The 25,243-nt window shown below is 39.5% G+C and overlaps 1 protein-coding gene across 1 annotated transcript in view; it reads left to right on the top strand.

Annotated features, from left to right (window-relative positions):
- Positions 1-25,243, top strand: part of Unc80 (unc-80 homolog, NALCN channel complex subunit) — a 195,664-nt gene that overhangs the window by 116,585 nt on the left and 53,836 nt on the right. The window contains exons 27-36 of the mRNA XM_051190388.1: positions 1,457-1,660; positions 3,428-3,528; positions 5,812-6,012; positions 10,786-10,893; positions 12,056-12,194; positions 14,405-14,586; positions 15,160-15,291; positions 19,040-19,226; positions 19,810-19,941; positions 23,377-23,520. Coding sequence (XP_051046345.1) covers positions 1,457-1,660; positions 3,428-3,528; positions 5,812-6,012; positions 10,786-10,893; positions 12,056-12,194; positions 14,405-14,586; positions 15,160-15,291; positions 19,040-19,226; positions 19,810-19,941; positions 23,377-23,520 — 1,530 coding nt within the window. The remainder of the gene's footprint in view (positions 1-1,456; positions 1,661-3,427; positions 3,529-5,811; positions 6,013-10,785; positions 10,894-12,055; positions 12,195-14,404; positions 14,587-15,159; positions 15,292-19,039; positions 19,227-19,809; positions 19,942-23,376; positions 23,521-25,243) is intronic.

Here is a 25,243-nt window from a genome sequence, read left to right on the forward strand (position 1 = left end):
TTCAAATTAAGCCTAGAAATGATATTGAAAAATAAAGTTAGGTGAATCTTGTGTTATAATTAAACTACAAAAGCTATAGCTTTTGTGGCATTTATCCAACTGTGCTGCCAGAAATTCCTCCAGATGTGCAGTTCTGTTCAGATGTGTTCAGGGAGCCCCAAGAAGCTTGTATAAGTGCAGCAGTGATAATCCTGGGCTCTTTCAGTCACAAGAGTAACCCAGAGACTAAACATTCACTTCTTCTTTATGAATTCTTCACACCTCCTTACACGACCTTGAAAGTATACATTTAACTAACATTTTAAAGGATATGAGTTTTATTATTGTCTCATATGAGCATTTTGTTGAGGGAAGAAATCTGAAACTAGCATTCCAACTTCTTGATTTCAAAATGTATTCATGGCTTTGATTTAAATAATGAGTAAGCTAGCTTCTTCTTTCTAATAGTTTTGAGCCTTGAAATTTTTGCTTTATCCTGCTATTATGAAATCAGTATTGGTAATATCAGTAAGAAAGAAAAATGTTTACCTGAAAAATAATTGTGCTTTTATAAAGTAAGTTTGAAGCTTAAACATGTTTCTTTTTACGTTTCTTTTACCATTTTATTCCCACCCTGGTGACTGTTTCTTTCAGAGTACTAAGCATGAATAATGCATCCACTTCTTGTTATGTAGAGACTGTAAGATAGCTCAGGGCATGCAACATTTAGACTCCCATATCATTAGCTTTTTGATTGAGAGGAGGACGCTATAAAATCCCTAAGTAATTAGAAATAGAACTGTAACACACACACACACACACACACACACACACACTCATACACAGGCACACACATGCACATGCACACTTACACACACAGGCACACACATGCACACACACATTCTCTCACACAAGCACACCCACACAGCATTCTCCTGTGAGCAGATCCCTTAAAGTCTTTGCTGAGGAATAGAGTACACATACCTGCTGACTGTCAGAGAGGGGCGCACTTCTTGTACTTATTTTTTAATAGGTTCCTCCAAAGAGAAGAGTTCCAATGACAATTCTCGGAACTCTGTAAGTTCTACTTCATAGGAAAAACAAAAACAGTTAAAAGTATGGTTCTTTTGAACCAAGTAAGAATGTGATTAAAATTTTTTCTAGCTGATCTTGGTGATGGTGCTGTGTAAACACACTCATGCTTATGAACCCTGGGCCAGAATGAGAGCAGATTGTTCCCAGCCATAATGTGCATTTTGCCCAAGAAAGATACTGCACCAGCCCTTGCTGCTCATCCTGGTCTCCTGCCTGACCAAACGGGGTGACTTGGGGCTGGCAGGAAGGCCCCTATCCAGAAATGCTGCTCAATCAGGCCGGCAGAGAGTTTGCTGGTCAGGGACAAATTGGGAAGAGTGTGGATATAAACTGGCTGGGGGAAACTAAGCGGGGGAAGCCCTATTTTATTCTTTCAATACAGTTCCCAGCAGGAAGATCAGGATAGGAGGTTCTCGCCTGCTCCAGATTAAAGGAACCCGCAGTTTCCAGGTGAAGAAGGGGGGTTCCTTGTCCAGCATTCGCCGAGTCGGCAGCTTAAAGAGCAGCAAGTTATCACGGCAGGACTCAGAGTCTGAGGCTGAGGAGCTGCAGCTGTCCCAGAGCAGGGACACTGTCACTGACCTAGGTAACATAGAAGAGTGGGGTGTGCAGGGACGTGGGGGGTAAGAAGACAGGACTCAAGTCCTGGAACAGCCAAGTCCATTTCATCCCATTTATAGAGAGCAAGATCGGAGCCGTAGTTTAGACACTCGTTCTGTAGAGAAGCGCACTCTGCTCCCGAGCAGGTGCATGTGGCATCTGGAAATCTGTCCAAGTGCAGATTCTGAGTCAGCAGATGATGCGGGGATCTGGGACTCTGCATTTGGAATAAGCTTCCTCGTGATGCTGCCACTGCTGACTCAAGGACCACACTTGGAGCTGTGAGCATAGAAAGTGTTCGTCAGGGAACAAAAACCACTTTGGCAACAAGGACAGTCTTAGAACTCCAGGTGCTTGTACATCTCTGCAACTCATGAGGACCTTAAAAGTCAACTGATGAGGACTTTGATATTGTAGTCTTCACTTGACAGTGACAACCCTGGGAAAGAGTAGGGTTTTTTAGGCCTGAAACCCAGGGAATCTTTAGTGGGTCACCTACTTTCTCAGGAATGTGTTTTCACCAACCACCTGGTGGGAATAGTTGTTTCCTCATGGTCTGTTCTGTGAGGATGCTCTTGTAAAATGTGTTAGGTGTACAAGGGTGAGCTGCCAGTACAATTCAAGCACAAAAGTCATAGAGTACCACTGTAGGGTATGAAGAGGCTCCAAATCTCCTAATGTGGTTGTCCAGTATATGGGCATCTTAATAGACAAGGAAAAGACTAAGTGGGATAAATGTAGAGCTCACCAGCTGCCTGGAATTAAGTCTTTAGTAGATGTTCAAGCACATTATCCCTACCATTCAGTCTCTACTTTCAAGGCAGCAGTTAAGTGTGGATAAATGATCGATAAAGTCTGTCAACTGGAAGCTGAGTGTCTAATCAAAGAAAGTTTAAAATAGAAAATGCTTCTACATCCACCCACCCTCGCCTTTAAAAATAGCTAATGTATGCATTAGTTAAGATTCGGCTCTTTTTTTTTTTTCCAAGGGGATAATAGGGTAAAGTGATTTCTATTGTTGCAGGGTGAACATTATAACCTTACCATCACTTAGTGTTTAGAATTAACTGAACTGATCAACCCATCCCCACCAGGCAAGTCAAAGTAACCAGACTAGAGATGCAGATTTGTTTTTTAAAAGGATCTGTGAAGCTTTTAGTTTTGAGGACAAGGCTTTGTGGCCAATTAACTAAATTCCTTTACACTTCCCATAGAATAGACTCAATGTCTGCTTATAATTGGCTGTTATTGTTTTCAAATCACCTTAATACTTCCAAGACCCCCTCACAGCACTGAATAGCTCCCATAACAAAGCCTGATGTCTACAACAGTTGTACAGATACAGAAACAATCCCATGGGGGTATTATCATCCTATGATGTCAGTGCAGGTCAGTTTGTGTCCCTGGTTAACTACAAATGTGAAGTCTGAGCAGTCTGGAATGGATTTGGGCACACTCAGTATATAACTGGCTCATCTCAAGGACTTGATTTTTTTTTTCCTCTCTCTCTGCTCTCAGGTCTTGACATGGAAGCCACCTTAGCAGAATCACCAATGTCTTAGAACTTGTCAGTTCAACTTGTGGTTAGGGAACAGCTCTTAGTAATAATCTTTGAACAAAGTCCTATGCCCTGTAACCTGTTGGGCCATGGTAGAGTCTGCCCTTGGTTCAAAAGCATGGACAATGACACCATACCGATATGTTCTCCAAAGAGACTGAACGCTGAACTCTTTCTTGGTGTTCTTTTTTGAAGAAGGGAGTCCTTGGAGTGCAAGTGAACCCAGCATTGAGCCTGAGGGAATGAGCAATGCCGGTACGGAGGAAAATTACCACAGAAACATGTCGTGGCTTCATGTAAGTATCTCTGTTTCTTCTGTTTGTCTGATATTTGGGGCTACAGATCTACATCAGGTCTTCTCTTTGTCTGCTGTAATCTGATCCTTCCAGTGGCTTGGTCAGTGAGCTCAGAGCATGCTCTGCCCAGGCATATAGAAGCCAGGGGAGGATTCTGGCTGTCTTCCTTTGTCATGCTCCATTTTATTCATCTAAGGAGGGGGCTCTCATTAAATCCAAAGCTTACCCAGCTAAGCTGGCTAGCAAGTCAACCAGCCAGCAAGCTCTAGGGATCCCACTCAGCTCTTACGTGTGCTGGGGATTCAAACTCCAGTCCTCATGCCTACACAAGTACTCTTACACACGAGCCCTCATGCCAAACAAGAAGCTGCTCTTAATTCTTTAATATGTAGGGTCGTAAGTCATGTCAAATTGCTTCATTAAAGATGGCAAGAGTCAGCTAAGTAAAGAGAAATCTCAGTCATATCAGTGTAGCCAGAAAGGGGCCCTTCCAACTCCTTTGCCATATGCTATTGGCGAAAAACAAGACTTTAGACTAACCCAAGCTCAATGGGAGGAGCTTTCACAGAGCTTAAGTAGCAGATTGTATAGCTCACCAGGCATCATCTTAGAAATATACCCACTAAAGGATTATCAGTAACAGAATTTTAAAGTTACAAAGTATAGATTGCTAAACCAGTTGTTGCTAACCTCAAAACATTCGTATCAGATATCTCTGAGGCAAAGTCTAATGATATACTGTGTGAGTGCATGCTTGTGTGAGTGTGTTAGTGCATTGTGTGTGTGTTTGAGTGTGTGCGTACATGAAAAGATTTCTTGGAGTTTCTCCTGGACACCAGATTCGTAATAACACAGAAACCATAGAATTCTTATATATGTCTGCCTCATGCTTCAGTGTAAAGCAGCATATCCGAAGATACACAGTAAATCTGGAGATGAGCTGGATATTCTACCAGACACCATTCATATTTGTTGAAAACCTTGGAGGCTTAGATATTGTTAGCTTGACAGGAGTATAAAGATAACTATGGCTTTTCTCTTTGCCTCGGAATAAGCAAAACATGTCAGTCTTAAGGCAGCCTCTAGCAACTCTGCCAAGGAGGTTCAGTTGGCCTCCTCTGTGTATGCTTGCATTTTGTTCCCATCCAGTATGGTGCACAGTCCTTCCCAGGTTAGTTGTCAAGGTGGAAGCTGGTTTCATGGATGACAGAAGCATTCAGAGAGTTATGCTATACATACTTTCTGTTAGGAAGATTGATTTAAAAGCTATGCACCTAGTTCAGATCATAATACCCACATCCAGGTCACAACTGTCTGTAACTCTAGTTCGAGGGCATTTGACACCCTCCTCTTTTGACTGCTACAGGGATGCATGGTGTGCCTACAGACATGTAGATAAAGCACTCGTATATATAAAATAAAAAAAAAAAACGTTTTGAAGTTGTAAACTTGGGATCTGGAGGCATGGCTCATTGACAAAGCACTTGCCTAACAATGCACAGTTACCAGAGTTTGGTCCCTAGCACCACAAAAGAACACAAGCCACAAATGTAGGCTGAAGAGATGTAGCTCGGTGATGGATACGTGCTCTGCAAGTGCAAGTTCCAGAATTTGAACACCAGAATTGTGATTTCGATTTGTACATTTCAGTTGCAAATTTGTTTCTGTCTTAAAATAACTGTATCATTTCAAACAGCTGAGTTCATTTCTAGACTCCTAATGTGAAATCTTAGGAGATGTATTTGAATAAGTTAAATGATTTTAGACAGGGAGCTAGAATGGCTTAAAAGTCAGAATAGGGCATTGGAAATGAGGCTTTCTGGTGAGGTTCAAGTTCCAGTTCCTGACGACTATCCAGACTGAAGGTGCAGAGGTGTTTTCAAGCACTGCACAGTAAAGGGGAGAGTTAAGGGTGTACCCAGGTGTTAAGGACAAGTTAGAGAACTCTAGAACTGAACTCACCATTGTATGTCCTTCCTTCTGGCTCCTCTCACAGTGGAGAAGCTGGGATAGGAGTTTGAAACTATTTGGAAGCCATATACTTCACAACCAGTGCTCAGTATTTCCAAAATATCCTTTTACTAATTAAATTAAGTATGAAGGGAGAAAAAAAAGGCCACATGATCAGAGACCTTCAGCTAACTATCCACCTGTGGGAATTACTGAGTTCCTGTAGTTTGCTCACTGATTAAGAGTTCTTGCATTGACTTTACAACTTCCTGCATTGCCTGGTTGTTGAATATGTGGGTGTTTTGTTTTTGTTTTTTAAATTTTCTTTTCCAGGTCATGATCTTACTATGCAATCAACAAAGTTTCATTTGTACACATGTGGATTACTGCCATCCACACTGCTACCTACACCATAGCCGTTCCTGTGCTCGATTGGTCAGGGCCATTAAGCTGCTGTATGGGGACAGTGTGGACTCCCTGCGTGAGAGCAACAACATCAGCAATGTGGCTTTGAGGGGCAAGAAACAGAAAGAGGTGAGTGAGCAGTCACTGGGTAGTATACCATGGGCAGGAGAAAAGATGTATTTATAGTAATGTTCTTATCTGCCCTGGAAATAAATGCAAAAAACAGTTATATAAAACACACTACACAGATCTATGCAGCTCTAAGAAAAGGCAGATGATATGTGCAAGACAGACAGATGCTTTGTCTGTGTTTGCAAGTAAACATGGAGCATTCCCCAGGCTTTGTCTCATAGATAAAAATTTAGGGAGTTTGAAGTGATGAGTAAGTAAAGGTTAGAAGAACATTTCCCTGGGACCTACAAACATGACAAGAAAGACTTTGCAGGTATGGTTAGGGATTTTACAGTGAGAGAGTGCCCTGGATTATCCATATGGGCTCAGGGTTGTCCTATGTGTCCTCATATAGGAAGAAAGAACTTCTGAGAATCTAAAGCAGAGCAGATGACAAGAGACAGCAGAATTGGGAGGGGACATGAACCCAGAAAAACAAGCAAACTCCAGACTCAGAGAAAGTGAAGGAAACAGAATACCTCCTGGAACCTTTCAGTTTCTTTGAAAAGTCTGACCCCCAGAATTGTAAAGAAAAACAAAAACAAAACAAACAAACAAGCAAACAAATAAACCTGGGATGTAATAAGCTATGAAGCCTGTGATAGTTTGTTGGAGCATCAATAGAGAGCTATTAGAAGTATACATTATGAAATAAGTAATAAATGGCTCAACCATTTACAGATGAGTCAAACGATGCTAAGAAAATTCTTTGAACACCCTATGACATTTCCAAGTATTAAGCCACTCTTTCAGCTGAGCTGGCAGAATAGAATAGCCATGGCTGCAGTTCTTTTGCCAGGAAAATCTCCAGTTACCCTCCTGCCCCTGAACAGGCAGCATAGTCAAAATGCCCATTCCACTGAAAGCCACGGGCTTCCTCTACAGGTGCTTTTCTCAAATGGTTTTGCAAAAAAGATTTTTGTATAACACCTGCTCACTTCAACAAGCTTTTTCTATGCACCACCTGTTAGCAAAATATTAGAATAGATAATCTTTTAAAAGTAAATCAGCAGGAAAATAAAAATATCTTTCCATTAAGGACTTTACACACCAGGTTTGGGCTTAGAGTGGGCAATTAATACATTCTCCAAGCAGTTTGAGAATGTGAACATATAAAACAAAACTGCAGTTGAATTGTGTAGCAGTGGTTAATAATTCAGTGTTTCTGTGGGGTATTTACATTAAAGCTTTTTTATTTTGACTCATGATTCCAGATTGTGGTGTATTCTAGTGAGGGTGTCAAGGTGAAAGAAACTAGAAACAGCTAGTCACATACCATCCACAGTTAGGGGCAGAGAAAATCCAATGCATTCATGTTGGAGTTGATTTCTCTAACTCTTATACAATTCAGAACCCCCTTCCTAGGGCTGGTGCTGCCCACAGTGGGCTGGGCCTTCTCACACTGATTAACTGAATTAAGACAATCACACACACATATGCCCATAGGCCAGCCAGGGATAGACAATCCCACATTATGACTGTCTTTCCAAGTGAGTCCATTCATGCCAAGGTGACAGTTAAAGCTAACTATCACTCCATCTCTTCACTGAAATCTTACCTTTTTGTTGATAAGCACAAGACACACTCTGATGGTTAATAAATATCATTCTCTTTCCTTAGCCTTTTATCGAAATTTTAATGGAGTATTGCTTATGCTTTCCTCCTTGGCCTTTTATTCAGCCATCCATCCGTTTATCTATTCAGCAGAGTTGTGAAGAACCTCTGGACCATGCTGAGCCCATATTTTGTTCAGAGTGTAATCATAAACTAAGGAACACTGAGGATGTAGCTTACTTGTCAGAGTACTTGCCCTAGCATGCATAATTGTCTGGTAGTACCTCATAAACTATGTGTAGTAGTGGGGCACACATGTAATTTCAGCCCTCAGGACATGAAAGTAGGAGGATTAGAATTCAAAATATTCCTTAGCTACATAGTGAGTCTGAGGCCAGCTTGGGATACATAAGACTGCCTCAGTAATATCAGTAACAAGCCAAAGAAACAAAGCCCTTGCCTTCAAATCTCATGGCAGTAGTCAGACTTCCCCAGTATCCCTGAGAGATCTTATGGCCCTCTTTTGACTATAACTGTTGTGGTAAAACCACATTAGTAGTGGATAATGTTCTTGTTAAGTGAATTGTCCCGAGGAAACAACAAAATATCTACTCACTTCATACAGAGAAGGAACCAGCAAACCAAAGAAGATTGCATTCAAGTCCAGCCTGGTGAACCAATGAGTTATATACTCACAACTAGCTATACTTCCAGGGACTCTCCTAGGCAACAGAATTCCCTTTCCTATAATCTCAGGGTGGCTAATGAAAGTCTTAAGCCAGCCTCATGAGTGTCTATCCTCTCTCCTTGTGGGAATGTTAACATGTCAATTTCACGAGCATCACTTGCATGTAATCACAGTGGCTCTGTTATACAATAGCTATCTATGCTTATGTCCATCCCAGAGCAAACAGCTAAATTTATGGTTCTCCATTAGTGATGAATTACATCCTTTGTCTTGGTTTATTCTTCCCAGATTTCTTTATACATTCTTGCTTAATGTCTAATTCTAACCATTCATGTAATCCAGTGAGATCTCAAACTCTTCAAAAACCACTACTAGAAGTCATGAGAAATAGCCCTTCATTCTATTTGATGCCTAAGTTCCTTTGACTTGAGTTTCATTAAAAAAAAAAAAAAAAAAAAAAAAAAAAAGTTCTCACAGTAGTTTGGTCTGAGTCAAGAGTTATACCATAAAGGAACTTCAGGACTCAAACGCATTAACACATTATACCAAGTCCCTGTCACACATGTTCCCACCTCTAATATCTGCTGCCTGACTCTAAACAAGTCATTCAAGCACAGTGACCAGCCTGTGACCCAATGTAAACACCATCCAACTCCTTCCCCTTCCACTGAAACCCACAACCTAGGTATCATGGAGCCAGCAGACACACCGCGCTTCCTCAGCATTCTTGCCAACATGTGAATGTGGTGTCTCAAAGGGGGCTGGCAGACAGAATGAGACACGACTCTGTGTTTTCTAGCACATTGGGTAAGGTGTAACCGCTCAGCTTTTCTTGAACTGGATACTATTGTGTCCTATCATTTAACCAAGAATAATTATTTGTATGTAACCATGAAAAGGATGCAATGTCTAGCCAGAGGACAAAGGAATACACTTATAAACATCTAAAATCATTACTCCCCAGAAATTCCATAACATAAAAAATCATAGAAATGGTTGTGTAAAAGCTATCATTGTTTGCTAAGATGCATCAAGGGAGAAAGAGTGGATGAAACAAAGTAATTACTGTTATTAAATTGGGAATTTGGGGATTTTCTGTTATCTTCATAGTTTCTGTCTTTTCCAAAAACTCTGATATGCACATGTATTATTTTTGAGTAGAAAGGTAAAGCACACAGGTAGGGATTTTAAATACCACAAACCTTTCCATAGGGATGTAAGACATCTTCTACATCTCTGTGGGAAGTTATAGCTATACATGATTTTAAAGGTTTTATATATATATATATATATGTGTGTGTGTGTGTGTGTGTGTGTGTGTGTGTGTGTGTGTTTTATATGTGTGTGTGTGTGTATGTATACTCTTAATACAGCCTATTTCCCAATTGTTTTATGTTTCAAGAATGTACTACCATTGTTTTTTCCTTTTTCTTTCCAAAACACAGCTGGAGCTCTGATCTCCTTTCCTGCATAGGTTCATTTTAAAAGTTGGTCCCAGACCAGCCCTTTAACAGATTCATTGTCTTGGATTCTTTGTCAGAGTTTCAAGAGGCTTTCTTGGGGCATGTACATGCTTGTAGATTTGCTTTTTCTTTCAAAATATCTTCATCTATCACACTGTGAAGCTTTACCAAAAATGCTTAAGTTTAGTTTTTCTTTTGGCACAGAGGGAGAAAGTTTTTCATTGGCCTGGCCCTGGCAAAGTTACTGAGCTTTACTCTGTGAGGGCCTGCACAGCCTGGAATGAAAACAAAACAAAACAAAAAGCAGGAAGGAATCACAAGTCAGGATTAATAAACAAGGAAGGACCAATTCCTCTCTAAACTGCCCTGACCCTTCCAGGCTTTGGCACCTTGGGAGTCAGAGGCAGGCATGTAAATGAAACCGCCTGTTCTGGAACCAGGTTGAAGGCACAGTTTGCAATTAAGATGTATAGTTATTTTCCCCCCAAAGCCACTGTATCTGAGCCAATTTCCATTGAGATGATGGGAAGTATCAACTTATTCTTCCCTGTCTGCCCTGTCTGCATCTTAACACTTGAAATACTTCTTTCTTCCCTGACACATACCTCAACTTGTACCCTAGACTAGAGTGTATTTTATCTGGATTAACCTTTACTTAAAATTTTCTTTTTTCAGCCACTTGACAGAACATAATCAAACCTGAAACAAAACTCAGGAAGCCTTTGTCTTTCCCATATTTGGCAAATAACTAGCTTTGCAACTTGGTCAGATCATGCCACACTTGTATCCTTGTTTCTTCAAATGTAAAAGAGAAGTTTCATAGGAATCCTATCGAATACCCCTTTTCACAACAAAACCAATGCTTTTCAGAAAGTTCGGGCCTGTGCAGTACATATGTATGTATGCATGCATGCATGCATGTATGTATACCTTCAGTTAGAAGATGGTACCATGGGGAAGCTGGGGGATGTAAAACACTATGGGTTTTGTAAAAGCACTTTGGATACACACCTCACCTTTTCTTAGTGCTCAGATAAGTCGTGCCTGAGGACACCTTCCCTGAAGAAGAGAGTTTCAGATGTCAATCTGGAAGGGAAGAAGGACTCCGGAATGCTGAAGTATATCAGGCTTCAGGTATGGGCACTCAGGTCAGAAACATTCATGAAGCATTAACAGGAAAGAGACCCCTTACACTCTACTGATGAGTGTTTGGGACACAAGCCGGCACTGTGTTGATATGTATGTCCTCCTAACTGGAAAGCAATGTACCACCAAGTGTGCAAGGAGAGAAAACTCCTTGCTAAGACAGCCAGTTGAAATAGAAGAGACATAGAATGAGGTCTAGAAGTTTGGGTGGGCTGCCCCTCTCACACTCTACTGTCTCCAATGGAGTTAATCTCCTACTTAGCATGTAATGGCTATCCACAGGCTTCCATATGAGACCATCTACATTCTCATTCTTATGCCTAGGCTACTTCTCTAGCTCTGAGACTTGGGTGAGGAATTTCATTCCCCTTGCTCTTTGTTATCTCATCAATGAGAAAAGGATTATAGGAATATACCTATCTCAAAGGATTGTGTCAAGAATTAAATAAAAGAATGCATTGGCCTACTTATCCAGTTATGGACACACTATTCTTTTGCTCTTACAAGCCAAGTGTGAAATCATCCCTTTCCCTTATGGGGATGAAGGGATTTTCATGTTTTCCTAGAATGTTTAAAATGATACCTTATTTATAATCTGCATATATTTCCTACATTATGAGAAATAATGGATTAAGTAGAACTTTGTGGGTAGTTGTGGGACCATATCCATAGTGTATAATCACGTTGTTTCAAAGGGAAATGTCATTCAAGGTCATGCTGCCTTTGGAAATTAAATTTATAAATGAGCTCCTTTATACAGATCCCATGTGGTTTCCAGTGGAAATCTGCTAGCATGGAGAAAATAAAAGAAAGAAAGCTTTAAAAAACCTACCAGAACTTTGAAGACAAAGTTGTGGTTGTTGCTTTCTTTCTTTCTTTCCTATAAAGGTGCCTTATACTCCATGGTTAATATTTTGAGTTATTGTAAAACTGTTCTTGTATGTATGATGAAAATATTACAAGATCGATATTTTTTTCTGACTTCCCTAATAATATATATAGTTTGCATGGCCTGTCACCTAAATCCTCTCCCGTTTTAGGAAATATCTTAAGGTCACCCAAGGGAACGAGAGAAGGGAGGAGGTTCTTAAGTTCAAGAAGTAATTTTTGTCTTAAAAGATTTGAAATATGATTTACATCTCTCCCCCAGGTGATGAGCTTGTCACCTGCTCCCTTATCGCTACTAATCAAGGCAGCGCCAATTCTGACAGAGGAGATGTATGGAGATATCCAGCCTGCTGCCTGGGAACTTCTTCTCAGCATGGATGAGCACATGGCAGGGGCAGCAGGTAAAGAAACACTACGTGAGATCTGGCCATTGTGGCCATTAGTGACCACAGTGTTGAAACAGAAAAGAGGCTTTCAATTCTGTCAGGATGATGGAAGCTTCCAGACTTCTAGAGAATGGTTTTTGAAGTCATGAATTTTGTGGTGATGTGTGCCTACAGTTCCATCACCGAGGATATGGAAACAGGGGAATCCTGAGTTTGAGGACAGCGTGGGTTAGATAATTGAGTTCCAGTCCAGTCTGAAATAGATAGTGAGGCCCCTACAAAAAGAGACTTCAAGGATTTAAGGATACAGCTCACTGGCTGAGCACTTGCTTAGTGTGAACAACATTCTAGATTCATCTCTAGCCTGAAAATAAAGAAATTAAAGCAGCAATTGATTTTAAGTGAACAGTAACTGGTGACATTTACAGTGACTCGTAAGACACTGGAGTGTTGATGCTTGTGGCAGCTGAGGAATGGATGCCTGGTGTCTCTTGAAGGGAGGGGTCTGTAGAACAAAGGCGTACAGAAATGGCCTTGAAGCACTGACCTTCTCTATCTTCAGAGGTCTAGAGAAATTCAGCAGAAAAAAAATGACCCCCCCCAAAACTGATGAAACAGAGCTTTCAGCTTCCCAAGCCATGAAAGCAGAGAGAACTAATTTTTCTCAGAGGTTTTTATGAAGGTGTTAAGAGTAAAGAATTGCTACACACACACACACACACACACACACACACACACACACACACACACTATTTGGTCTGTTATGAGAAAACTATTTTGGTAAGAAGTCAAAAGCAGAACTCTTCCATAATGTATGAACGATATAAACGTGGTGTTTAAAAACTGAAACAGAGTGGAATACATTTAAAAACCAAGCGTGGAGGTTTATGTAGCTAGCAGACCAAATAATTTATCAAAACCTAGTGACCACAATAACACTAGCATTTATTGTAGAATTATGTCTCATTTTACTAATGAAATTTAATTGGTTTTTGTTTTTTGGTGTTGTTTTTTTTTTTTTTTTTTTTTCAATTGCTGCTGTTTTTGAGACAGGGTCTCACTTTATAGCCCAGGCTGGCCTTCAAACTCAGCCTCATTTTAAGATTACAGGTACGTGCCCTGTTGCCTGGCACAAGTAGCTTATTTTATAGAGTTTACAAACTCAAGTCAGAGTTGAAGGAACTTGTGGAAGTTTGTCCCACTCCGATCAGAGAGCCATAAAATCCAACCCAGACCTACAGACAGTGCATTCTAGATAGCTGTGCTTTATATCATTTTGCTAGAGAAAAATGAATGCACTTCTCACTTCACAAAGTGCTTCCTGTGCTGGTGAGATAGCACAGACAGTTGCGAGTGCTTTCCTGTGCATCATTTTACTTCACTGGGATAGGAAACTTGGAGTCCGGCATTATCGAGCACTCATCATCATTCTTCCTGGCCATTTTCCAGGGAAGAAACGGATGCTGCAAGGTTAAGAGTCTTGCCCAAGATCATGTAGCAAAGAAGTGTGAGAGCTAGGACCCAACCTCTATTCTGCTGACACAACTAAGCATGGATTGGGGCTGTAGGAAGAAAAAGTGTGTGTAGATTATGTCTTCATGTCTGCCATCGGCCCTTCTATCTGTGCTATAGTCCTGTTTCTCTTCATTCACAAGCCCTCAACTTACCGCCACATCCCAATTTCTCTAACTAATATTTAGCTCTCACCAAACTTTAGATTTTAAGTCTTCTGGTATGTGAAATCACCTTTTGCTCCTCAATCTCTGGGAAGGGCAGCTGTTCTGAGTAGAATTTACTTTTCCTGGAGCGGATGGAGCTGAGGTTATTTTGCAGACTGTCTTCTTGTGTCATCCTCAGATTGCTACTGAAGACTCTAGCCATTTCCTGAGTAGTACATTTCACTGTGTAACCTTTTTTTTTTTTTTTTTTTCATTGCTTTCTCTGGCTCTCCCTTTTCACCACGAACCAAAGAAATTCACCTAGAATGAGTATTCTGCTGAAATGTCACCACTGCCCCTGCTTTGTCACCAGCTGCTATGTGTCCTGGTCAAACAAAGTTTGCTGTTTAGTTTCTAGTAGCTGGAGCATTGTTAGCTTTGGCCACTGTTGGCGGCCTGGGGAGTGGTTGTGAGGGGATAGGAGCAGTTCCCGTATCCCCTCAACCCCAGAAATAACAAGGCAGTCTTAAGTTGTGCAGCTGACTAATTATTGTTGGCTGTCTCTAGCCGCCATGTTCCTGCTGTGTGCGGTGAAGGTCCCTGAAGCTGTGTCAGACATGTTGATGTCCGAGTTCCACCATGCAGAAACCGTACAGAGGCTGAATGCAGTCCTCAAGTTCCACACACTCTGGAGGTTTCGCTATCAGGTCTGGCCAAGAATGGAGGAGGGAGCACAGCAGATTTTTAAGGTGAGGGATGCTACGTCCACGGAAACTAGATCAGCACAGCCAACCCAGGGCTTGTTTAAATCCATGGAACACAGACTCACAGTGCACAGTGCACAGTGCTCTGATTGTACTGGCAATCCTAACTCATATATAAATAAATACCATTTGATTACACAAATTGGAACACACAAGAACATGGAACAACAACAACAACAAAAATGAAGTCAGTAGCAGCCTGACTATCTCATTGCCATCCTCCAGGGCCTAAGTGTGGATTGTAACCATGCTGGCATTTTTGCTGTCTACACACATACATATGTTTGGGGCAGAATAGACCAAACAGCATAACTTTTGATCATTTTGTTAAAATACTTCATTTCACTAATGAACACACTGAAGCCCAAGGAGGATCATCCTGTGCCATGTAACAGAAAAGTCCTAGAAAATATCCCTTTTCTTTGGTGTTTCTTATGCCTCTAAGGAGCCACCCAGACCCTTGACACCTACTAAGGTGTTCTGTGTTCAATTCTGCCTCAGACTCTTTCTAGCTTCTACTCCGTCCTACTAACCTCACTCTTCTGTGTCAACTAACAGATCCCGCCTCCCAGCATAAACTTCACCCTGCCCTCACCAGTACTTGGAATGCCATCTGTCCCAATGTTTGACCCTCCGTGGGTCCCTCAGTGCAGCGGGAGTGTCCAGGACCCCATTAACGAAGACCAATCTGTGAGTACCAGGCCCTTTCTTTCCCATATCTCCACCTTGCATGGGATGCATGCAAACATTTGATCATTCTTGTCATAAGAATGCAATAACACAGAAAGTCATGGTGACCCACAGTATTAGGAATAGTAGAAACTAACTTCTATCAAGCTAAGTCAAAGCATCAAACAGGCATTTATTTACTGGTAAACAGAGTGGCTTACTGCTATTTGTTGTTACATTAATTTAACTGCAGTGTATGAGCTGCCTGGTGGTTGAAGACATGGGTCCAGCAAGAGTAAGAAATGAAGAGTCAGCAGCTTGTAGCTCTTGTCTAGTTCCCATTTTATTGTCACCACCACCATTGTCATTGCCACCATCTCTCAAAACTTTAGGTATTACAGTCCTTTATGTATCATTGCTATGTAAGAGATACAGCTAAGTATATTCACAGAAAAAAATATATGCCTTTGGAATAGTGAGTCTTCAAGTTACACCTTTATCATCTATTGAATAGCATACCTCCACATTAACAATAATACTTTTTAAAAACTCAAAAAGGAAACAAAAACAGAAATGGAATACATTTTAGTGCAAATTCACCATTGTGTCCATGAACAAATTTCCCTGGAATTGACAGAATTTGGTTTGTATATTTCAAATGTATGTCATATATCTCCCAAAAGACATCCAGAAAGATTATACCATTACCTTTTGTACTTTATACAAAATTATGTTTTCTGTTGTCAAGGCAAAACTTATCTCTTGCTCCAAGGAGAATAAATAATAGCTAATTCTGAATCAAATATTAGTGACATGGCTTAGGAATACAGATTTATGCTACTCTGAATGATACCTTGGAAGAAGTTTCCTGAGCCTCTGTAGTCTCAGAACAAAAAAAAAGTTATTAATCAATGCAATTACTAAATACACAGGTAGGGAGAGTGGACAGTTATAGAAGAAAGATGAGAAGTTCTGTGCTTCAGATGCTACCTTGTTTATGAGTTTAAGACATCCCAAAGTTTACTTATTAGAAAAGGGTGTTAGGCAAGTGCCACTATTGTACCTTTAGGGATACCTTGCCTCCTGGCTATTGTTGGGGTTCATAGGTATCACAGCGGAGTAGGATGATTGGTTTTTTTTCTCCCTGGTCAGCTGCTATAGCACTTTCTAGTATTATGAAAGTCAGTCTTTAGGGTGGAGACTTTGGGTCAGATCCAGTTCAATTCCTCTGAGTCCTTTGTCTAAATGTCATGATGCTGTCAGCTGTAGGGACCTACCTTTGCCTTGGTCATCTTGTGAGGTGACCAAGGGCAACAGCAATAGTGTATAGTCTGGAACTTCCCTGACCAACAATCCAAAAGGAAATGCTCATACTGGGGTTTTGGTTAGATAGTCTAGGGCTCTTCAGGTAGTATTAGCACTCCAAGTAGCATTACTTCATTTAACTAATATATAATTTTAGGTAAATATAAAATAATGTGATTTCCTATGTGTCTTATCAAACATTCTTAGTGTCTATGGCTATACTACCCTGAATGTTTTAAGTGACAGGATCTTAGATTTAATACTTGGTGTTGGGGTGATGGGAGCACAGAAATAGTCACTCTGGGGGAACTGGGAAAGGGACATTTTCAAAAAAAGATAAACGTGGGGCTTTTGGGTATAGTAGTGTTGGTCGTGTTATAGTCTTAGCCTGGCAGTGGTTACTGTTATGTTGGAAGCTTCACCCCAGCCCCTGGCATCCATATACCCACAGAGTCGAATATGTTATGGTGGAGGTTCTACCCAGGCCCCCTTCTCCATCTCCCTCCAAACCCTGCTGCATCTCAGAAAGCTGCCAAATGATGACCCCTCCCCCAGAGACACTCAAGACCACTTCCACAGGGAATTTAAACTCCCCCCCCCAGAAAAAAGACGTGGTTTTCCAGTTGCTCTTTCTCGTCTCCTCTCTGGGGGGTTGGAAGGTACCCAGGAGTGTTGTATCCATTAAATGTGGGCTTTAAAAAAGCGGGGGGAGGGTTGTTAGGTCAGTTGCAGAGGTTTGCAGTTAGTAGCTATTAAGGGAACTAAAAATAGCCCAAGATAGTTTTGGCTTTCAGTCTGTAATGTTCCTTCTTTTCACAAACAAGAAATTCTAGTCAGTCGATCTATAAAATTTTGAACACCAATGTGATTTTTTTGCAGGGGGTGGTGGAGACTTCAGCTCACACGATTCATGTGTTAGTTACTTTGAATGGTACAATAAGTTATTGGTATTTTAATTCGCACATCTTGGAGAACATTAGTTGACTATATGAAGTTGAGTTGAACATCTTTGCAGGCCATGCGTAGATTTTTCTAGGCATTTGCAGTGTTCTTTGCAGAACAGTTTGTTCAATCCCTTTTGAGTCACGATATGTTATTTTACTCATATCCCTCATGTATATTGTCTCCATGCCTCATGGCCTCAGTGACAAGGAAAACACACCTGTTTCTTCTCTCACATGTGCAGTAACTCAAGCATCCGCTCCACCAATATAAGTGTCTTTGGCTTTTCTCCCATGCAAGTCATAAGTTCCTTTGATACAAATAACTCTTTCCCAATAATCGATAAAAAAACAAAACAAAACAAAACAAAACTCGGATTTCATATCCAGCATGCATTCTCTCTTTTTCCAATTCCTACAGTATGCCTTATAACAGACCAGCTTAGCTACCTGCCTCTGAAAATAAACTATGTGATCCAACACTGTACCAGTCATCTGTTGTACAATTTATCATGGTATAAACTGCTAGTCTCATCTTATCCTACCTAGTGGAGCTTCTGTAATTTAGTCAAGATCTCCAGATGTCACTATAACCATATGTGACTTTAGGGCAACAGAGAGATGCGAATTGACTGTTGTGCTTCAAATTGACCAGGAAAGACTCTAGTGGTCACTGCCTTGCTCTGATCACTGACTTTGTCCCTACAGCTCTCAGCATCTATCTCAGTATAAGCATCATGAGTAAAGAAGGCATGAATTGTATAATGGTATAGGTATTACATGGGATGAATTACCTGTTCTTTGTCTCTATCTATTGCCTGTAGAATGGTCGATTGGTTTAATGTTTTTCACTTCAATTTTTACATTCAACCTGTGTCCTATTTTACATTTAGTAATACTCTCCTACAAAGTATTTTCAGCTTGCTGCAGGATTTATTGATGAATGTTAATTACTGTGATGATATTTTGTTTGTGATCTAATGAATAAAGCTTGCCTAAAGATCAGAGTGTGGAGCTAGCCATAGAGGCCAGGCAGTGGTAACACACACCTAGCACTTGGGAGACAGAGTTCAAGGCCACCCTGGGCTACAGGAAATTGATCCAGTCTAAAATAGAAACAGAGCCAAGCAGTGGTAGCTCACACCTTTAATCCCAGCACTAAGGATGTTGAGATAGTTTAATAAAAGTTGTTCTTCCTGCTTAAATTGTGGATTGTTATCACCTGAACATGTGAAATAAAATTGTTTCTAGAAGTCATAGACATTGTTAAGGAATAACAACAGTGAGTAAGGGGGGATGTCACCAACTGTAGAAATTTAATATGTGTGGTGGTGTGTGTGTGTGTGTGTGTGTGTGTGTGTGTGTGTGTGTGTGTGTGTCTAGACAGATAGGTTGCAGATAGGTATCAATTAGGCCGGATTTTCTACAGGCAAACTTCCACCTTTCAGGGCTTTGTTGGATCACTCTTTGTGCCTATGGACCTGTAAGATGTGTAGTCATGTACCGGTTTTGTGTTTCCACAGAAATCCTTCTCTGCCCGGGCTGTGTCCCGCTCTCATCAGAGGGCAGAACACATCTTAAAGAACTTGCAGCAGGAAGAAGAGAAGAAACGTCTTGGTCGAGAGGCGAGCCTTATCACCGCCATTCCCATCACCCAAGAGGCCTGCTATGAGCCCACATGCACACCCAACTCAGAGCCTGAGGAAGAAGGTGCCTTCACATCTGTGACATCTAGGGGAAAGGGCGCATGCCACCGGGAAAGGATCTGCTTTCAGATAAACAAGGATGACACCACATGGAATGCCTTCCCTTACCTGCCCCTCACAAAGAGAAAAAAAAAAAATGCTATTTTCTAATGTTTAGAATTGTCCTGTACCTGGAGAATGATAGTAACCTTGAACAAATCATCTGATAGCCAGCCAGTTGGTTGTGGTTGAGAGAAGCTGAGTCTGCCATGCACAGACAGCAAACACTGAGCCTGACTAATAATGAGTTCATCCGTTAACCACTTTTAGCCTTCCCAACTACAGATAGCTTTCCCATGGTTATCTAAAAAATGATTTGTAAACCATTATAATTTTATTAATTCTCAATTTGGCTTCTTGTGGGAAATTTTTATAAGGGATTCTCTGCTTCTGTAGAAGTTTATGTTTTGTTTTCTAAGTATGTGGTAAGGCTGCGTAAGCATCTGGTCTGACAGTGGCAGTACTTGACATAAGTACAACTTTACCTTGTGGTGATGGTAAATTTGGGTTCTAAAACTAAAATTCACATTCCCCATTCTGTTTGCCAGTAGAAGAAGTCGCCAATCTGACATCGCGACGGCTGTCTGTGAGTCCATCCTGTACCTCCAGCACATCCCACAGGAACTACTCCTTCCGCAGAGGGTCAGTCTGGTCCGTACGTTCAGCAGTCAGTGCTGAAGGTGTGTCCTCTGGCCAACGCGCTGTTCTTGATCACTACTTCATTCTCAACTATATTCTCATATTAGAAGTGCTTTGTGGCTCAGAACTTATGTCTAGATATGTGAGCAAGTTTTGAGTTCAAGGCTTTTGTGATACTAATGTCCAGCTTTATTCTTTTGCTGAGATTTACCTAGTTGTCCCACTTATTAATTACTAGTTATACTATCCCAATTTTATTGGCACGATTTTCAAAAGACACATGACTAAGAATGAAATGGTCTATCTCATGATTCTATGTTTAAGTCTCCATGTTGATCCCAACCCCAGGCAGTCTTGGCTATTACTTTCTAGTTAAGCTTTTTAATTGGAAAGTGAAAGTCCTTTCTTACTTTGTTTTTCATTTCCAAGATTATCTTAGCTATTCGTGATCTCTTGACATTCCTATGTGAATTTTAAGATGGGTTCATCAATATTCTTCAAAAAGGACAGATGTATCTTAATCAATGTATCCATTGGTTATCTATCCATTCATACAATTTTATGTATGTGGTTTTCAATCTACAAATATTATACTTCCTTTGTTGAATTTATTTGTGTTTTATCTGTTTTTGTTGTTGCCAATTTATAGAAACGTGTTCTTTTTTTTACTTGTGTTAGCAATAAAAGTTAATTTTTCCATATATATTTTAAGACCTGAAAGCTTGATAGGATAATTTCTTGTTTTGTTTTGTTTTGTTTTTGTTTCATTTTCATTTTTCGAAACAAGATTTCACTGTGTAACAGTCCTGGTTATCCTAGAACTCCCTTTGTAGACCCGGCTGGCCTTGAATTCACAGATTTCTGCCTGTCTCCGCCTCCCAAGTGCTAGGATTGAAGGCATGCACTACCAATGCCATGTGAGATAGTTTATTATTTCCAGTGATATTTTGTATCTCCCTTAATATATTATTTATATACATATATATAGTCATATCATTTGCAAACATAATTTACTCATTGTTTTCTACTGTAGTTTCCTTATATTTCTTGTTATTAACTACTTAGCCCTGCTAAGTTTCAAGGACAATATTACTATAAACAGTGGCAATACTTATTTTTGTCTTGCTCGCTGTCCTAAGTTGGAAACATTTTGTCTTTTACCATCACTTACAACATTAACCATGAATTTTTAGCAAATAGACTTTGTAATGTGATGAAAAGTCCTTTTGATTCTCAGGGTTTTAGTATTTTAATCATGAAATGTTCTTATGTTTGTCAAATGTTTTTTATGCACCAATTAAAATTCTCATGGGCTTTTTTCTTCATTAATTGACATGTTATTTTGTATTACTTTTATTTTTTCATATGTTATACAATTTCAGAGAAAACCCATCATGTTCATAGTATGCAGACTTTCTTACTAGAGCCCACTTGACAATACTTTGCAGAGGATTTTCTCCCATGTGTTCATAAGGGATATTGGTACACAGTTTCATTTCTTGTGTTGCCAGCATCTAGTTTCAGTATCAGAATATATACATACCTGAGTATAACACAGGTACAAATTGCCCTTTAAACACTGTTCCTGATGAATTCCAAAATTAGAAATATATTGTTTACATTTTCATAAGTATCAAAGTCCTTTTAATTTCCCCTGAGTAATTTGATTGACTGGTGTTTTAGAGTCAAGGTAATTTTCACATATTTGTGAATTCCCCAAATTTCCTACTGTTAGTGACATTTGATTTCATCACAGTAGAGTGAGAAAGCACAGATTGTGTGAGTTAGCGTTGGCTTCCTTGCTACCTATGTCCTGCTCTACTCCAGGTAGCAGTGTTTCTTTCTTTTGACGTTTTGGGTATGCATTGTTCGCATTTGATTTCTTTGAGAATTCTGTCTAGCGGCTCTTTTATGAAAAAGTATATAGTCTCTAGTTATCATTGTCAAATTGTTTCTTTCTCCTTTTGATTCTGCCATTATTTGCTCTATATGATTTAGAGTTCTACTATTATATGCATATGTGCATATAATTAACCTTCCTGATAAGCTGAATCTTTATCTAAATACATTCATCCTTGCCTGTAAAGCTTTTCTCTTTAAATGTCATGGTCTAGTATAAAGTTCACCATTCCAACTCTCTTATCATTTCTATTCACATGATTTATGTCTGTATTTTTGAAACAATATTCTGAATCTTAAACATAGATTGAATTTTTTTTTATCCATTCCACTAATTCTGCCTTTTGTTTGGAGAATTTTGTCTATATCCATTTACTGAAATTTATGAGTAAACTAAGATTTGTGTCTTCCATATTAAAAGATAAAATATATCTCTCAAAACACAGTTTTGTAATGTTAACTTTCAGTAATAATCACTTTTACATTTATATGGCAATTATATTAATTAAAATACAGCATATTCATAATAGCTACCTTAAAACCATTGCCTAATAAGTGCCATAACATCTCAGCATCTCCAGGACAGTTCCTATTGATTGTATTTTTTTCCTGAATATGAATGATATTTTCTTGTTTCTTTGAGTGTCTCACACATTTTTTTATTGAAAGAAAATAAAGCCAAAAAACAAAACAAAACAAAAACAAAAGCTGGACAATTGGTGGCACATGGCACATGTGTTTAGTCCCTGCACTCAGGAGGCAGAGGCAGGGGAATCTCTGTGAGTTCCAGGCCAGACTCAGAGAAACCCTGTCTCAAATTTTTTTTTAAAAAAAGTGAGTAAAGTTTTAATGTGGCAGATGTCTATCATCTTTCTATCTTCCCACCCATCTATCATTTTCAATGTCCTGTATGCAGTTAGTGAGAAGTTAGAACTGGATAAAGCTTTTATCTTCCAGCCTGTCACAGGACCTCTAAAATCTCAGAAGGCCAGAAGTTAAGATAGGAGACTCAAAGACTCAACATTTTCTATAAAAATGTTTATTTTGTATTAATAACTGACTTTGATGTTATTATTATTAATATTAATTAATATACTATTAAGTAACTTTGCTACCTTTCTTGACTTCTAGTACTTTTCCTGTTGTTTCCTTTATTGTAAGTGAAGTAATTATCAATGCTAATATTTATTGTATTTATCACATGAGGACGTTAATATGACCGTGTTACACTACCTACCCCAAATTCACATGCTTTCTGCTACCCAATGTTCGTGCTCATGATCTCTCACATATTTGTGACATGTGGCATGTCTTAGTCCTCACTTAGAATTTTATTTTCTCTGATTTCATGTTGTGAACTAATTTCCTCTCTCAATATGTCTGTGCTTCTCTTTCTCTGAAATATAATCCTAGTAATGGTGCTTGAGAATCGGGTTCATTTTGTTGCTTTTAGAGGGGGGACTTTCTATCAAGTCACAATTTTTTTTTTATTTTTAGCAATATTATAGATTGTATTGTAAAATAGAATTTGAAGTGCGAATTGTTGTTGCATTAGGAATTTTTGTCTCTCCCTCCAGATGAAGAACACACCACTGAACACACACCAAACCACCATGTGCCTCAGCCTCCACAAGCAGTATTCCCAGCATGCATCTGTGCAGCGGTCCTTCCCATTGTTCATTTAATGGAGGATGGAGAGGTGCGAGAAGATGGAGTGGCAGGTATCATCTGGCCAGTCAAACCATTCCCCTCTTACTTACCCTGCTCATCTGATGGGAAACAGCATTTTTCTCTCGAAGATAGAACCTATCTACGATATGCTAGATTGTTCCACGTACATGTTATAATAACATGCTATTGTTATCGCTCTCTCTACCTCCCTCTCTTGCCACCTTTGTTACCTTTACCAAGAAATTTCATTAAAATAGGTTGCTAGGTCCTTGAACAATTTTATGACCAGAAAATGTGGCAGTACATATTCGACTATCAAGGAGTTAATGGGTTTTATTTCCTATCTCAGAAATCTTAGCTATTAATTTAGTCATGCCAAAGCCTTCATTCCTAATTCATTGTCTTTCCTAATATACCAGTAAGATAAGTCTGAAAGAAGAAATAATAAAATAAGGTATATTTATAATGAACAACAGGTTAATATTCCTTTTGGCCTTTTTTTTTTTTTCTTCTTCTTTTTTCTTTTTAATCCTTTGATAAGGACAGAACCCAGGGCCCTGCACATAATCACCCAGAGCTCTAACACTGAGATGTACCCTCAGTCCTCTTCTTCCTTTAAAAAAAATCAGACAGGTCTCATGAAGTACTTTAAACACACAGCTGAGGCTAGCCTTGAACTTGAAATTCTCCTGTCTCAGCACCCCTTGCCAAGCAGCTGGAAGTGCAAGCCTATGCTACCAGGCTCAGCTAAGGTTAATATTCTTTCAGTTTTTAATATATGTACTGCAAGAAAGAACATGAGATTTATATTATTAATATGAAAGCTTAATAATTTAAAACCCCCCACAAATGAGCAAAAGGGTCTCTAGGCCAAGAGCATCCATGAATAACACAGTTACATAAACAATACTATCTTACATTTTGTTTACAAAGCTGCACCAGGCACACATGTAGAATCTGAAAGATTGTTTATATAAAATACAAATTAAAACTTTAAAGCTGAATTTATACAAAATGCAATCAAATTTTACTTTAATTTAATGAAGTCTTGCGTTGCCGACAGTAAGTTGGTCTCCAAGGTGAGGACAAGTGCACATACTTGCAAAGGCAGTGCTTGCAAAGCAATGCCAACACCTAAAGACAAACTCACTCCTGTTTTCTTCTCCTTGTACAAGAAAGTATTCATTGAAAACAAAACCAACAGCTTTCCACTTTTCAATACAGAAAGTGTTCAGAAGGCCATTTCTTTTCATATCAAGACCATATGAGCTTTATTGCATTTTACTTTTCAAAAAATAATAGTTATTAATTATTTGAAAATTTCACACATGTGCATAATTTTAATCGTATGCATCCTTGTCTCTACCTCCAACTCACCCAACCACAAACCCTTCTCCTTCCCAGCTTAATGTTTTCTTTTTTTTAATTTTATTTTTATGTGCATGGTTTCTGCCTGTATATACATCTGTGCACCACATTCATGCTGATGCCTCCAGAGACCAGAAGGGAGCATCAGATCTCTTAGAATTGGAGTCACAAATGATTGTGAACCACCTTGTAGGCGTTGGAATTTAGACTCGGGTCCTCTCAAAATTGTTATCATTATTAATAGCCCCTTGCATTCAATTATTGCTGACCATGCAAATGATGCAAATGATGTAGGGCTAGCCACTGAGGGAGAGGCAAATTGCTAATAGTCACATTCCCAAAGAAAAGTAACTCTCCATACCTCAACAGCCATCAAATGCCAAAAGCTCCTGAGCTAAAAGTACA

This window comes from Phodopus roborovskii, unplaced genomic scaffold (assembly GCF_943737965.1).
Source record: "Phodopus roborovskii unplaced genomic scaffold, PHOROB, whole genome shotgun sequence".
NCBI classification, from domain to species: Eukaryota; Metazoa; Chordata; class Mammalia; order Rodentia; family Cricetidae; genus Phodopus; species Phodopus roborovskii.